Genomic DNA, 12,157 nt, shown 5'->3' with positions numbered 1-12,157 from the left:
CTCCCAGAATTAAAATGGGTAATATCTGAACAAGACAAAGCCAAGGTTCATTATCCATTCATTTATGAGAGAAAGAGCAGTAAATGGGGCAATCTGATTGGTAATAGCACACTTGCAATTAGCCACTTGCCTGGTCATATGTGGAGAGCAAAAATTGCCTCAAAGCAACCAGGTGAATCTTGCCTGCTGTGACGAAAGAGTCATGTAGCGCTCCTATTTGTTCCTTTAGTGCAACCCTTTATCATAAAGCTACATCATGTGGGCTGCTGAAAGGGCTCCCCTTTTCTCCCTTCCCATCTCAAGACCCTGTTTTGATTTAGAAAGTGAAACAAAGGACCACAGCTCAGTGGTAAGGAACTACACTTGCATGCAAAAGATCCCAGGTTCAGCTTCTGGCTTCTCCAGGTAAGGCTGGGAAAGACTTCTCGTCTTGAAACCCAGAGAGCCACAGCCAGTCAGAATAGACCATACTGAACTAGATGGACCAATAGGCTGACTCCATATAAGAAAGCAGAGAGAGAGAGGGTGCCCCGTATTCATTGTCCAGATGTCATGGAGGCTGAGCACTAGGCATGTTCTTTCTTCCCTTGCAGCTCTAGGGCTCTAAGAGGAAAAACAGCCTAAACCACGGAGAAGGGGGCCTACAGCAAGGAGTGATTTATCATTCTCTGAAGATTTAACAAACATCTCTATCCTGCATGCAACAAACAATTTCACTCCAAAATAATTAACAACCCCCCACACACTTTCATATCCATAATGATCAATATAGAGTAAAATCTCAACCCAACTCATAAGCACACATTGAAAGGAGTCTTGTAATATGCATCTGCCTGAGGAAAGTAGCAATTTTCTTGAGTAAATACAGTATCTGAGATTTAAGCTATGCGGTGCTACGGTGGCTTCCTATGTGGTGATCTCTCCTAGCCTCAGATGGCAATTAGCTTTTTAAAGGAAGAAGCAAAACTTCGTTCTTGAAAGGGAGCACTGAAATTTACAACTCTTATACCGGGCTACACAGGCAGCTCCCATCTCCCTTCAATTTTAAAGCCTAATAGACCTTCAAGACAGAACGACATGCGTGTGCATAGACTAATGTCTATCACTGCTGTCCATGGTTTGTGGATCTAAGGACTGTGGTGACAGATAATTCATTTCCAGGTGATTGGCTTCGCATTCCTGGGTGAAGCTAAGCATAGATCTCAATCTCTGCCTCCCTCAGCCCTTATAGAAACTGCATCAGTGCCAAGCAAAGTGGGCAGGCAACCCAAACACCAGATGAGCAACCACCATCTAAGAAATCAGTTGCAAGAATGGAACAAGCCATCTACTCTTTAAACACTCAAGGAAAACATTATATGACCATTTATACATCTGTAGTTGAACGAAGTGGTAGAATTCTGTAGAGTGGGAACATTTTTAAAATTATCCCCTTATAGTATGCAGTAGTACAGTCCACTCTACCAATTCAGGATTTTACTACCTCATTTTGTTGCATGCATAGACCAGGACTCTGAGATCTTGACAACCGCGGATAACAAAACCCATGGATAACGAGACCTTGAGGGGAACTGGGTTAGGTTCTTCAAAAAAGGTCAAAAAGTGGGGAGGAAACAGGAATCTATATGTTTATTTCTCCTGCGTGTGCCTTCAAATGTGTGTCCCGGCACCCAGCCTGATTGGCTAGGCGGCGGAGGTGCCTGATTGGTGGAGGTGCCAGGAGAATTGGCTGGCGGTGGGCCAGGCTGTGGCGATGGTGGCACCGGGTCCGGCCCGGCTGCCGGGGCGAGGCAAGGTGATGGGCTCGGCCGCGGAGGCAGCACTCGGCCCAGCAGCCTGGGCCTGTCCCCGCCTGGAGACTGGGGCAGAAGGTGGGGGTGGAGGGAGTGGTAGCCGGCCCCGAAGAGGCCGGCCGCAGAGGCTGGCAAGCGGCAGCAGCGAGCCCGGCGGGCCACAAAGGCGGCACTTGCTGTGGTGGGCCCGGCAGAAAAGGCGGCACTCGCAGGCCAGGCCACAGAGGCGCTGGGCCCGGCCGCCGAGGCCAGGCGCCCATGGGATGATGGGGTGGGAGGGAACCGGGCGGCGGGACTTCCCTGTTCGCCGCCTGGGAGGAGGAGCGGCGGTGGGACCTTTTTTGGCTGCCCAGTAAGGAGAGCAAAATGGGGAGGAGGGAAGGGGGAGGAGAGAGCGGGGGGAGGGCAAGAGGGTGTGGGGGGAGGGCAAGAGAGTGTGGGGCAGGAGGGAGAGGGGAAGGGCAGGAGAGAGGGGGAGGGGGAGGGAGGGCAGGAGAGACTGGAGCAGGAGGGTGAGAGAGAGGGGTGGGAGGGGGGAAGAGAGTGGGGCGGGAGGGAGGGGAAGAGGGGCAAGAGTGTGAAGCAGAAGGGAGGGCGGGGGGAACAGCCGCCCCCAAAGATGCTCTGTGCGGGTTGGCTAGTGTTAAATAATGTACTATGCTGTTCAGTTGTCCAGCAATGCCACCCCCAACACCCAATTCTGCCCCATTTCTGCAAAAAATCATGGGATTTTTTTTTTTTTAAGAAAAAGCCATGAAGTGGCTCTGTTTAGCAAAATGATGGGCAGAAATGACCTCAGAGATCCTTTCCAGCCATTCAGGAACCGTGAAAAGGCAAGTTTTCAGTATTCTGTAGCTACGAATAATGAGGTTGCGTCTCCATTGCCTGACTGCGGGTACACGAAACCGTGGGTGCCAGGGTTGCAGATAACAAGGGCCATCTGTATCTGTCCTTTCAGGCCTGGTCATTTTTTCACAAAAAGCAGAATGCTAAGAATGTGCTTCTGTGCCATTTCTTAGAGCATAACTATTCAGAAAAGGAACTTGATGCATTATACTTAAAGATAGCCATCTTATCTTCTGCCTCTCTACAATTGGACTTTTGAGCAACTCATCCAGCATTCATGAAGAAGCCCTTCCAGTTTGCCCAGAAAAAGCATTATCTTATTTAGTTCATAATTTCCAGATGCATATTTCAGTTGTCAGTATTTTAGAATTATATTACCTTGTCTTTCGATTGTCCCTGCCGAGCTAAAGCATCGTATTTTATTTTTCCTTCTGCATCCACCTGAACAGCTAACGCATTGGACATTTTCTTTTTCCGGCCCATATCCAGAGGATACTGAGCAACGTGTATTTCCGGGAAAGCACCTCCATCTCCAAAATCCTATACAGAATAAAAGTGATTAGGGTACGAGCATGAGATGCAAAACTCCTAGAGCCTTTGGAGTCAGGCGGCATATAAAATTAAATAAATAAATAATATCATCATCGGCCCTGGAACACCCATTCAAAGTAATAGTTACGGGTGGAATTCAAAGAGCTAGTTTAAACATACCCAAAGATTTGGGGTTGTCTAGTTTTGTTCTAATGCCAGCCCCACATACCACAGCACAAGCTGCTTTTGAATGACCATTCAGGAGCCCCTGGTGGCGCAGTGGTAAAACTGCCGCCCTGTAACCAGAAGGTTACAAGTTCGATCCTGACCAGGGGCTCAAGGTTGACTCAGCCTTCCATCCTTCCGAGGTCGGTAAAATGAGTACCCAGAATGTTGGGGGCAATATGCTAAATCATTGTAAACCGCTTAGAGAGCTCCAGCTATAAAGCGGTATATAAATGCAAGTGCTATTGCTATTGCTATTTACAAGTGGCTTGTCATGTGGAATATGGGAGGCTGTTTTAAAAAACAATACAAACCTAGAGACACAACCCTTTGAGCACACAGAACTAGTTGCATGGTTCTGAAGCTCTGATGCAATTATACAAAAACAAGGTTATAGCCTAAGTACAGTTACTGATCCCATTTGCAACCCCTGCAGCTTACTTTTGAGTTAACATGTTTAGGAATAGGGCAAACATATTTTATATGCAATTAATCAGTTATTCAATGCTTTCAAACTTACAGTAATATTTACACAGAAATAATAGATATATTTCAAAGATGTTTAATATAATTCAAGCATTTACTCCACTAAGTTTGCAGTCATGGGATAAGGGGACAAGCACATGTGTGGACTGCTAACTGGTTGAAAGACAGGAAACAGAGGGTAGGTATAAATGGAGAGTTTTCGCAACGGAGGGAAGTAAGAAGTGGGGTCCCCCAGGGATCTGTACTGGGACCGGTGCTTCTTAATTTATTCATAAATAATCTAGAAGCAGGGGTAAGCAGCGAGGTGGCCAAATTTGCAGATGATACCAAACTCTTTTGGGTAGTGAAATCCAAAACAGATTGTGAGGCGCCCCAAAAGGATCTCTCCAAACTGGGTGAGTGGGCAACAAAATGGCAAATGAGGTTCAATGTTGGCAAGTGTAAAGTGATGCACCCTGGGACGAAAACCCCCAACTTCAAGTATACGTTTATGGGATCTGAGCTGTCGGTGACCAGCCAGGACTCGAGAGATCTTGGGGTCGAGGTGGACAGCTCATTGAAAGTGTCGACTCAATGTGTGGCAGCTGTGAAAAAGGCCAATTCCATGCTAGTGATCATTAGGAAGGGGAATGAAAATAAAACGGCTAATATTATAATGCCCTTATACAAAACTATGGTGCGGCCACACTTGGGAGTACTGCGTACAATTCTGCGTACAATTCTACATCTAAAAAAGGATATTGTAGAACTGGAGAAGGTGCAGAAGAGGGCAACCAAGATGATCAGGGGCCTAGAGCACCTTCCTTCTGAGGCAAGGCTACAACACCTAAATTTAGTTTAGAAAAAAGATGACTGCAGAGAGACAGGATAGAGGTCTATAAAATCAAGCATGGTGTGGAGAAAGTGGATAGAGAGAAATTCTTCTCCCTCTTACATAACACTAGAACCAGGGGTCGTCCCATGAAATTGACTGCCAAGAAATTTAGGACCGACAAATGGAGGTAATTTTTCACACAACACATAATCAACTTGTGGAATTCTCTGCCACAAGATGTGGTGACAGCCAACAACCTGGATGGCTTTAAGAGGGGGTTTGGATAAATTCATGGAGGAGAGGTCTATCAACATCTACTAGTCAGAGGGCTATAGGCCACCTCCAGCCTCCAAGGCAGGATGCCTCTGAGTATCAGTTGCAGGGGAGTAACAGCAGGAGGGAGGGCATGCCCTCAACTCCTGCCTGTAGGCTTCCAGCGGCATCTAGTGGGCCACTGTGTGAAACAAGATGCTGAACTAGATGGGCCTTGCAGCTGATCCAGCAGGGCTGTTCTTATGTTCTTAAGTGAGATGCTATTTGTTCTTTGAATTAATTAAAACCTAACAAGATGAGCCTAAAAATCAGTGGCTGACACACTAAGGAAATTACTCCATGAATGTCCTATTTAAATTAAGTAGACCTATACAGTAACTAGTGAGTAGTACTATTGAGAAACGTAGGCTGGATGTCAGCCAGAGCTCCAAGACCTTCAATTTTTCTAAAAATAGGCCAATAAAACTATACTCAGGAAGATGAGGGAGAACCTGAATATTGAGAAACCTGTGCACAAAGCACCATCTAGAACAGGGATTCACAACGCTGGGTCTCTAGATGTTATTGGACTTCAACCATAACCCCCAGCCAAAGGCCACTGTAGCTGGGAATTATGGGAGCTGAAGTCCAATAACATCTGGGGACCCAACATTGGGAACCCCTGATTTAGAAGCAGCCCCTTGAACCATAAGGAGTGCTGTTTTGGAGGGCATGGCATTTGAAGGATTTTTGTGAATGTGCATGCAAGGAACTGCCAGCAAAACAGAACTCAGAAGAGCCACAATGTGTGAGGAGCTGCAGCAACCTTGTGCTTCTCTGGATCCAACCAACAATGAAGAAGATCATAAAAACATTTCTACATCATATTTATAGCTTCAAAATGCACTTCACAAGTATTGTTATATGTTTTTCCAAAGCCTTAAGAGTAGGGGTGTGTACAGAACCGGTTCCGAACACACCGGGGAGTGGTGGCTTTAAGGTGCGGGGAGGGTGCTCTTACCTACCCCACTGCGCTTCCCACTCCGGTGCTGCTTTAAAAACTGCTGGTGTGGGGTGGCTGTATACCCTCTTGTTGCTCTGGTCAGCGTAAAACCGCAAGTAGTGGGCACACATGCAGTTTTACTCCCACTTTGCACATGGGACAAAGCCAAGCCAAGTTATAACATGTTAGTTGCTGTGGGAGTGGCGATATTGGAGGTGTAGGGTATAGGTTTTTAAAATAAAACAGAACCAAGAGATAATTAGTTGCCCAAGGTTATGTAATGAGTGCACAGTGCAGACAGGACGTGAATCTTGGCCTCCCAGATCCAAATTGGATCCCAGACCTAAATAATGTGGCCCACAAGGTTAAATGCAGCTTCCCAGGCTGCATTTTACAGTGAAATCAGCAGCAGACCAGGCATTTAAAACCCCAGTCTTCTCCAAAGCCACCCAGAATTAAACAGCAGAAACTGAAGTCCCTAGTGAAACTATCAGTTTCTCTGCAATGATTACAAATTACTCTGGCCTTCCAACACCTTCAGTCTCATGCAGGCAGCAAAGCAGAAAATTTATGAAGCCTCTGGTGTCTATCTCACATGGTTGGTAACAAGAGGATCACAACTTGAGCAGACTGGATCTCACTGATCTGCATCCAGGGCTATTTCCAAAATCATTTGTTTTCCCTTCCAAGTTTCCATCATTTACAGAGTCAATAGTTGGAATAATTATCGCTGCATCAGAAGTTTTTGCTACAATCTTTGGCTGATGCAGTTGCTAAATCTAAGTTAAAAATTACGTGACTTGAGAAACATATTAACAAATGTTAATATTTTTGTCTCATTTTAAGACATCATAGAAAACATTCTATTATATGAGACAAGTTTTATAGTAAGAACTAATCTACCTACTTTCTTTTCACTAACCCTACACATGGACTAAAATTTGGTCCAAATTGGTTAGACAGTTCACAAGTTAGCTCACTTGCACCTCAAACATTCATGGGTCTGCCATCTGAATCAGGGTGGATGATATCATTACAAACTATGCCCTTGAGCTGTCCCTAAATGTTCCTATACCTGTAACAAATTTGGTTCAAATTGGTTAGGTGGTTTACCAGTTAGCCCAGTTGCATCTCAAATGTTCATATGTCCGCCATCTTGAATTGGGGTGGGTGACATCACAAACCATACCATTGAGGAGTCCCTTTGTGTCACTTACTACAAATGTACCAAATTTGGTTCAAACCAGTTAGATGGTCCACAAGTTGGCCCACTTGTGCCTCAAGCGTTTATGCGTCTGCAATCTTGAATGGGGTGGTTGACATCACAAACTATGCCAATGAGGTGTCCCTATGTGTCCAGCTGTAGTAAATTTGGTTCAAATTGGTTAGGCAGTTCAAGTTAGCCCACTTGCTACCTGATTTGGTTCATATTGGTCCAGACATTGCGAAGTTGATAGTGGGGGACGCACACGGAAATTTGGGTGATATCATAAGCCTACTGGAAAGTAGGCTAAAACATGGAAGAAGAGCCCTGCTGGAACAGATCAAAGATCAATCTATATATATAATTCTCCTGGGTGTGCCTTGGAATGTGCGTCCCAGCTCCCAGCTGATTGGCTGGGCAGCGGACGCGCCTGATTGGCTGTGGCATACCCAGGAGGATTGGTTGCTGCAGCGGGCCTGGCCACGGAGGCCAGAGGTGGCGGCAGGCCCGGCCCGGAGGCAAGGCCCATGAGGAGGGAAAGAAAGTGGGGGGGGGGGCAGAAGTGGCAGCGGGGAGGAGAGGCGGCTGGGCCTGGAAGCGGAGACTGGGGCAGAAGGTGGGAGAGAAGAGGTAACTGCCGGCCCCAAAGAGCACACAGATGCTCTGTGCGGGGTCGGCTAGTCAAGTTCTATTTTCAATAGTGGCTAACCAGATGCCTGTTGAAATGGCATAAGTGTGAACTTTCCAGCAAAGTCTTTTCAGCCCCATTACTTTGTTGTTGTTGTTATTAGCACTGATAACACATTTCCTTACTAGTTACTGGGAATCAGTATCTATACATTTAGCAAGAGATAAAGGAACTGGAAACAGCAAACATTATAGGCCTTTACATCCAGAAGGCAAGATGTTACCTTTCAAAATTCACTGAAGCTGTTAGTCATGACTAGACCAGTGCACATTATTATTTACCTCCAACATTCGGGGTATCCATCCTTTCCGATAACCATAAGGAGGAGGCTCCCTTCGTGAGGATACCAGTGCAGTCTGTCTCACTCTTTGGGATCTTGCCCTCTCTTCCAATTCCAGCTGATCCTGAGACAGCTGAGTTGGTGCTGGTAAAAAACTGAGCAAACAAGAGGAGAAATGTTAACATTTGCACTCTATTATATACAACATTAGGCAAGGCATCATGCAATATCTTAATTCTATCAGAAGATTTTAAAGAGCAATTATTGTTCTGCTATTGATTAATATTTAATCAGAAGCTGTCTGTAATGTCTTAATAAGATGTTAATTACACCTAGGGAGAAAGAACTAATCTTTATTCTATTTGGGGATTTTTTTGTTGGCCTGAAATGAAGATTTCCAACCCATAGCTGAGTCAGTCCAAAGTACAGCCATCTCCTCATGTCAAGAACTGTGTTTCAGTGTTTTATAAAACTCCTAGAAAGATCTTTCCCTGCCCCCATCACATGTTTTTCGCATACTTCATCAAATTAGTTTGGAAGATGAGATTCCAGATGCTACTGGTTATCTCTTTGAAAAATATGAATTGCTTTCCAAGAATGAACCCCGCTCACATTCAGTACAAATACTTCTCTTTCCTTCTCTCCCTGTTCCCTAGATCACAGATCATGCCCTGCCAACACAAATTCCAAGGTAGATTAGCTAGAATCTAATCTACACTGACCTCCTCTGGTCAACTCATTTTGCACTTTCATGCTTTTGGCTTAAAGTGCGGACATATTTGAGCATTATTTCAACTGGACAGAAAAACACTGCCTCCATTCAGTAAGGTAACATTGTCATGGACCGTGAGTCCTTTTGGGACACAGAGCATTTTCTCAGGCCTTCTTGCTACGCAAACCACTATGATAATTTTTTATTGAAAAGCAGGATAATAAATAATACTGATGATGCTCATCATGGCACTCATTGTCTTCACAGAGAAAAGAGGAAAGCACCCCAATTTTCACTCCACATGCTAGAGAATTCATTGCTCATATGTAAAGAACAAAGGTCACAAAACATATAATCTTCCTCCCTGAATTGTCACATTTGCAACAGTAGTCTCAAGGAAGGGAATTATTTCAGGAGCCCACAAATAAAACTGCCAGCAGTGACCATAAATTTCTGTTAACTACTTGCCTAAGTGAACTCATAGGGAAGAGGGAGTCAGACACCAAACCTTCCTCGAACAGCACGAACAGAGAACTCAGGGGAGGGGGTCAGTTCTCATGTTGCATCACTTTGGAAACACTGAAAAGCACTGAGATTCTTCATATACACATTTTGTTACAATGGACTTATACACCAGTAAGGGTAAATAACATGCACATTTGGAGATGCTCTGCAAAGAATGCAGGATCTCTCCACCTATGATGGCACTGTGAGATAATGAAGTAGTTCTGGGTACTTGTGTTGCATGTTTTCAAAATTACTGTGGCTATTTCATATGTTCCTAGCAGCAGTGGCCAGGAGTGTTTTGTACAATTCTTCCTTGAGAAGGCTGATCTAGCCTTCTGTCACATTATGTCTTGATTATTACAATAAGTTTTATGTAGATCTGCCCTTGAAAAGTATTCAGAAGCTACAGATGGTACAGCATACGGCAGCTAAATTGGTATCTGAAGCCACTGGCTGCAAATCTGTCTCTGGGTACAATTCAAGGTGCTGGTTAAAGCCCTAAATAACTGGGCCCCTGATTGTGGTAGCAACCATGAATTGTTGGGAAGAGCAGAAGGTTCCAAGTTTGCTTCCTGGCATCTCCAAGATAGGGATGAGAGAGACTCCTTGGAGAAGCTGCTGCCAGTCTAAGCTAGATGGACCAATGGTCTGTCTCAGTAGAAGGAAGCTTCCTATGATGGGGGGAAGAGTTGGTCTTATGGTAGCAAGCATGAACTGTCTCCTTTACTAAGCAGGGCCCACCCTGGTTCACATTTGAATGGGAGACTACATGTGTGAGCACTCTGAGATATTCCCCATAGGGGATGGGTCCACTCCAGGAAAAGCATCTGCATGCAGAAGGTTCCAAGTTCCTTCCCTGGCATCTCCCGATAGGGCTGAAAGAGATTCTTGCCAGCAACCTTGGAGAAGCCGCTTACTCATGGGTCAAATGGGCCATAACCCAAAATTTGGCTTAAAATAAGCCAAATCTCGCAACAGAGCGGTCTGTGTAGACAATACTGAGCTAGATGGACTAATGGTTTGACTCGGTAGAAGGCAGCTTCCTATGTTCCTAAAAGACTGTCTGCTCTCAGCTGAATACCAAAAAGGCTCTGCTCTATGTGCATCTGCAGAAGCTTGTTTGTCAAGCATGAGGGACAGAACCCTGTGACTATCCCCAAGCTGTAAAACTCACTCTCTCAGGTTTCATCCACATGGCTCCCTCGCTCCCAAGGGCTGCCAGTTTATTCAGGCTTTCGGCCAATGAGCAGCTCTCTCCTTATTTCCTTTTAGCTGGTTGCAACTGTGTTTGTTGATTTTGAGTATATTTGTAAAGAAACTTTTATTAGTTTGCTGTTTTTTAAATGTGTTATTCACCACAATGGGGTTCCAGAACAAAGGCTGGTATGTACATGTAAATAATAAATATGTTTCTGTTCCTACATAGGAAAAAAATAGGCCTACACATACAAAAAATGTGTTTCATAGGATGAGCAAGTGTTTTTGCTACATGTATAAATGACAAGCGACATAATGGCACAATGGGGAAGCATCCTGCCTAGAGAACAGGAGGCTGTTGGTTCAAATCCCTGCTGGTGTGTCTCCCAGAATCATGGGAAACTTCTATATCAGGCAGCAGCAATACAGGAAGGTGCTGAAAGGCATCATCTCAAAACGCACGGGAGAAGGCAAAGGTAAACCTCTCCTGTATTTTACCAAAGAAAACCACAGGGCTCTGTGGTCTCCAGAAGTCGACACCAACTGCACGGCACAACCCTTCCTTTTAATTTACAAGTGATTAACACTGTTCAATGAAGATGTGCACACAGGCTATAAAAACGTTAAGTCTGCATGTAGGGAAAAAAGTTTACCTCATACGATAAATAAGCATACAAGTATTTTCATTAAAATGATTAACACAATCACAGAAAAATGCACACAAGGGCAACCCATTTCCTGGTCCATTTTACATGTGCATATATGCCACTTGATTTCTCTGCACTTTGTCACTAAAACACATCGGATGGGGAGCAGCTGAAGGTGTGAACAAGCTTCACTCAAGAGCATTTTTTCTGAGTCAACAACATGAACAGAAATTAAGCTTCTATCTAGCACGGCCCATCCAACACACGCAGACAAATAGCTGCTTCGTGCCACAAGCGAAAGAAGAACATGCGTGCGTGAGACCGTGTTTTCTTTAGTCAGAAATGCGTCTCGTGTAGGAAACAGCTCTCAGGTCGAGGCTTAGGCCTCTGCCTGCAGCAGTTTTCAGAGAGATCAATTCAACCAAACCTCTGGACCACGATGCCCCTATCTTTAGTGGGCAGCCAAGTCCACCGCCCCGGACTGCCGGCCATCCACACAAGCCGTGGATAGAAACCCACCCACCCGACCTCGTCCCTGAAAGAAAAGGGCTCCCCCATGGTCACTGGAAGTACTGGGAGTGGGGGAGAGGAGGAAGGCCTGCCTTTAAACATCCAGGCTACGGACTTGAGTCTTAAGAAAATGCCCGGATCAGTCCAGGCCTCGCTGACGTAACTTCTCCGCCACCGGAACCGCCTCAAAACCGAGGACGACAAACAAACAGCTGGACCGGCTCACAGAGACAACGAAGCGAGGAAAAGGGAAGGAAGCCTATTGCCATTTTTAACAGGCTCCCGCTCCGAACCCCGTAACCAACCTGGTGAGCGCCATCTTGCTCTTCTCCTTCCTTTTCTCCGGGCCTGGCGGTAAGATGCCCAACCGCGCAAGCCTAGAGGCGCACGGCATTCTGGGAGTTGTAGTTTCCACGCTTCCTTGGGTTGCAGACGGCCGCGCGCTAGACGGTTTTGCGCGTG

At 45.5% G+C, this 12,157-nt stretch overlaps 2 protein-coding genes across 3 annotated transcripts in view; one reads left to right on the top strand and one right to left on the bottom strand.

The window, feature by feature from the left end:
- Window positions 1–12,157, bottom strand: part of SNW1 (SNW domain containing 1) — a 22,189-nt gene extending 10,032 nt beyond the window's left edge. Inside the window, exons 1-3 of the mRNA XM_053287346.1 lie at window positions 12,001–12,157; window positions 8,124–8,277; window positions 3,018–3,179 (exon numbers count right to left, since the gene is read on the bottom strand). Coding sequence (XP_053143321.1) covers window positions 3,018–3,179; window positions 8,124–8,277; window positions 12,001–12,089 — 405 coding nt within the window. The 5' untranslated portion in view covers window positions 12,090–12,157. The remainder of the gene's footprint in view (window positions 1–3,017; window positions 3,180–8,123; window positions 8,278–12,000) is intronic.
- Window positions 11,529–12,157, top strand: part of ADCK1 (aarF domain containing kinase 1) — a 198,593-nt gene continuing 197,964 nt past the window's right edge. For both annotated transcript variants that reach the window (XM_053287354.1, XM_053287351.1), the window contains exon 1: window positions 11,529–12,003. The gene's annotated coding sequence lies outside the window, so the exon portion shown is untranslated. The remainder of the gene's footprint in view (window positions 12,004–12,157) is intronic.

Source organism: Hemicordylus capensis, chromosome 1 (genome assembly GCF_027244095.1).
Source record: "Hemicordylus capensis ecotype Gifberg chromosome 1, rHemCap1.1.pri, whole genome shotgun sequence".
Taxonomy (NCBI): Eukaryota; Metazoa; Chordata; class Lepidosauria; order Squamata; family Cordylidae; genus Hemicordylus; species Hemicordylus capensis.
This window is presented reverse-complemented; position numbering and strand designations above follow the sequence as displayed.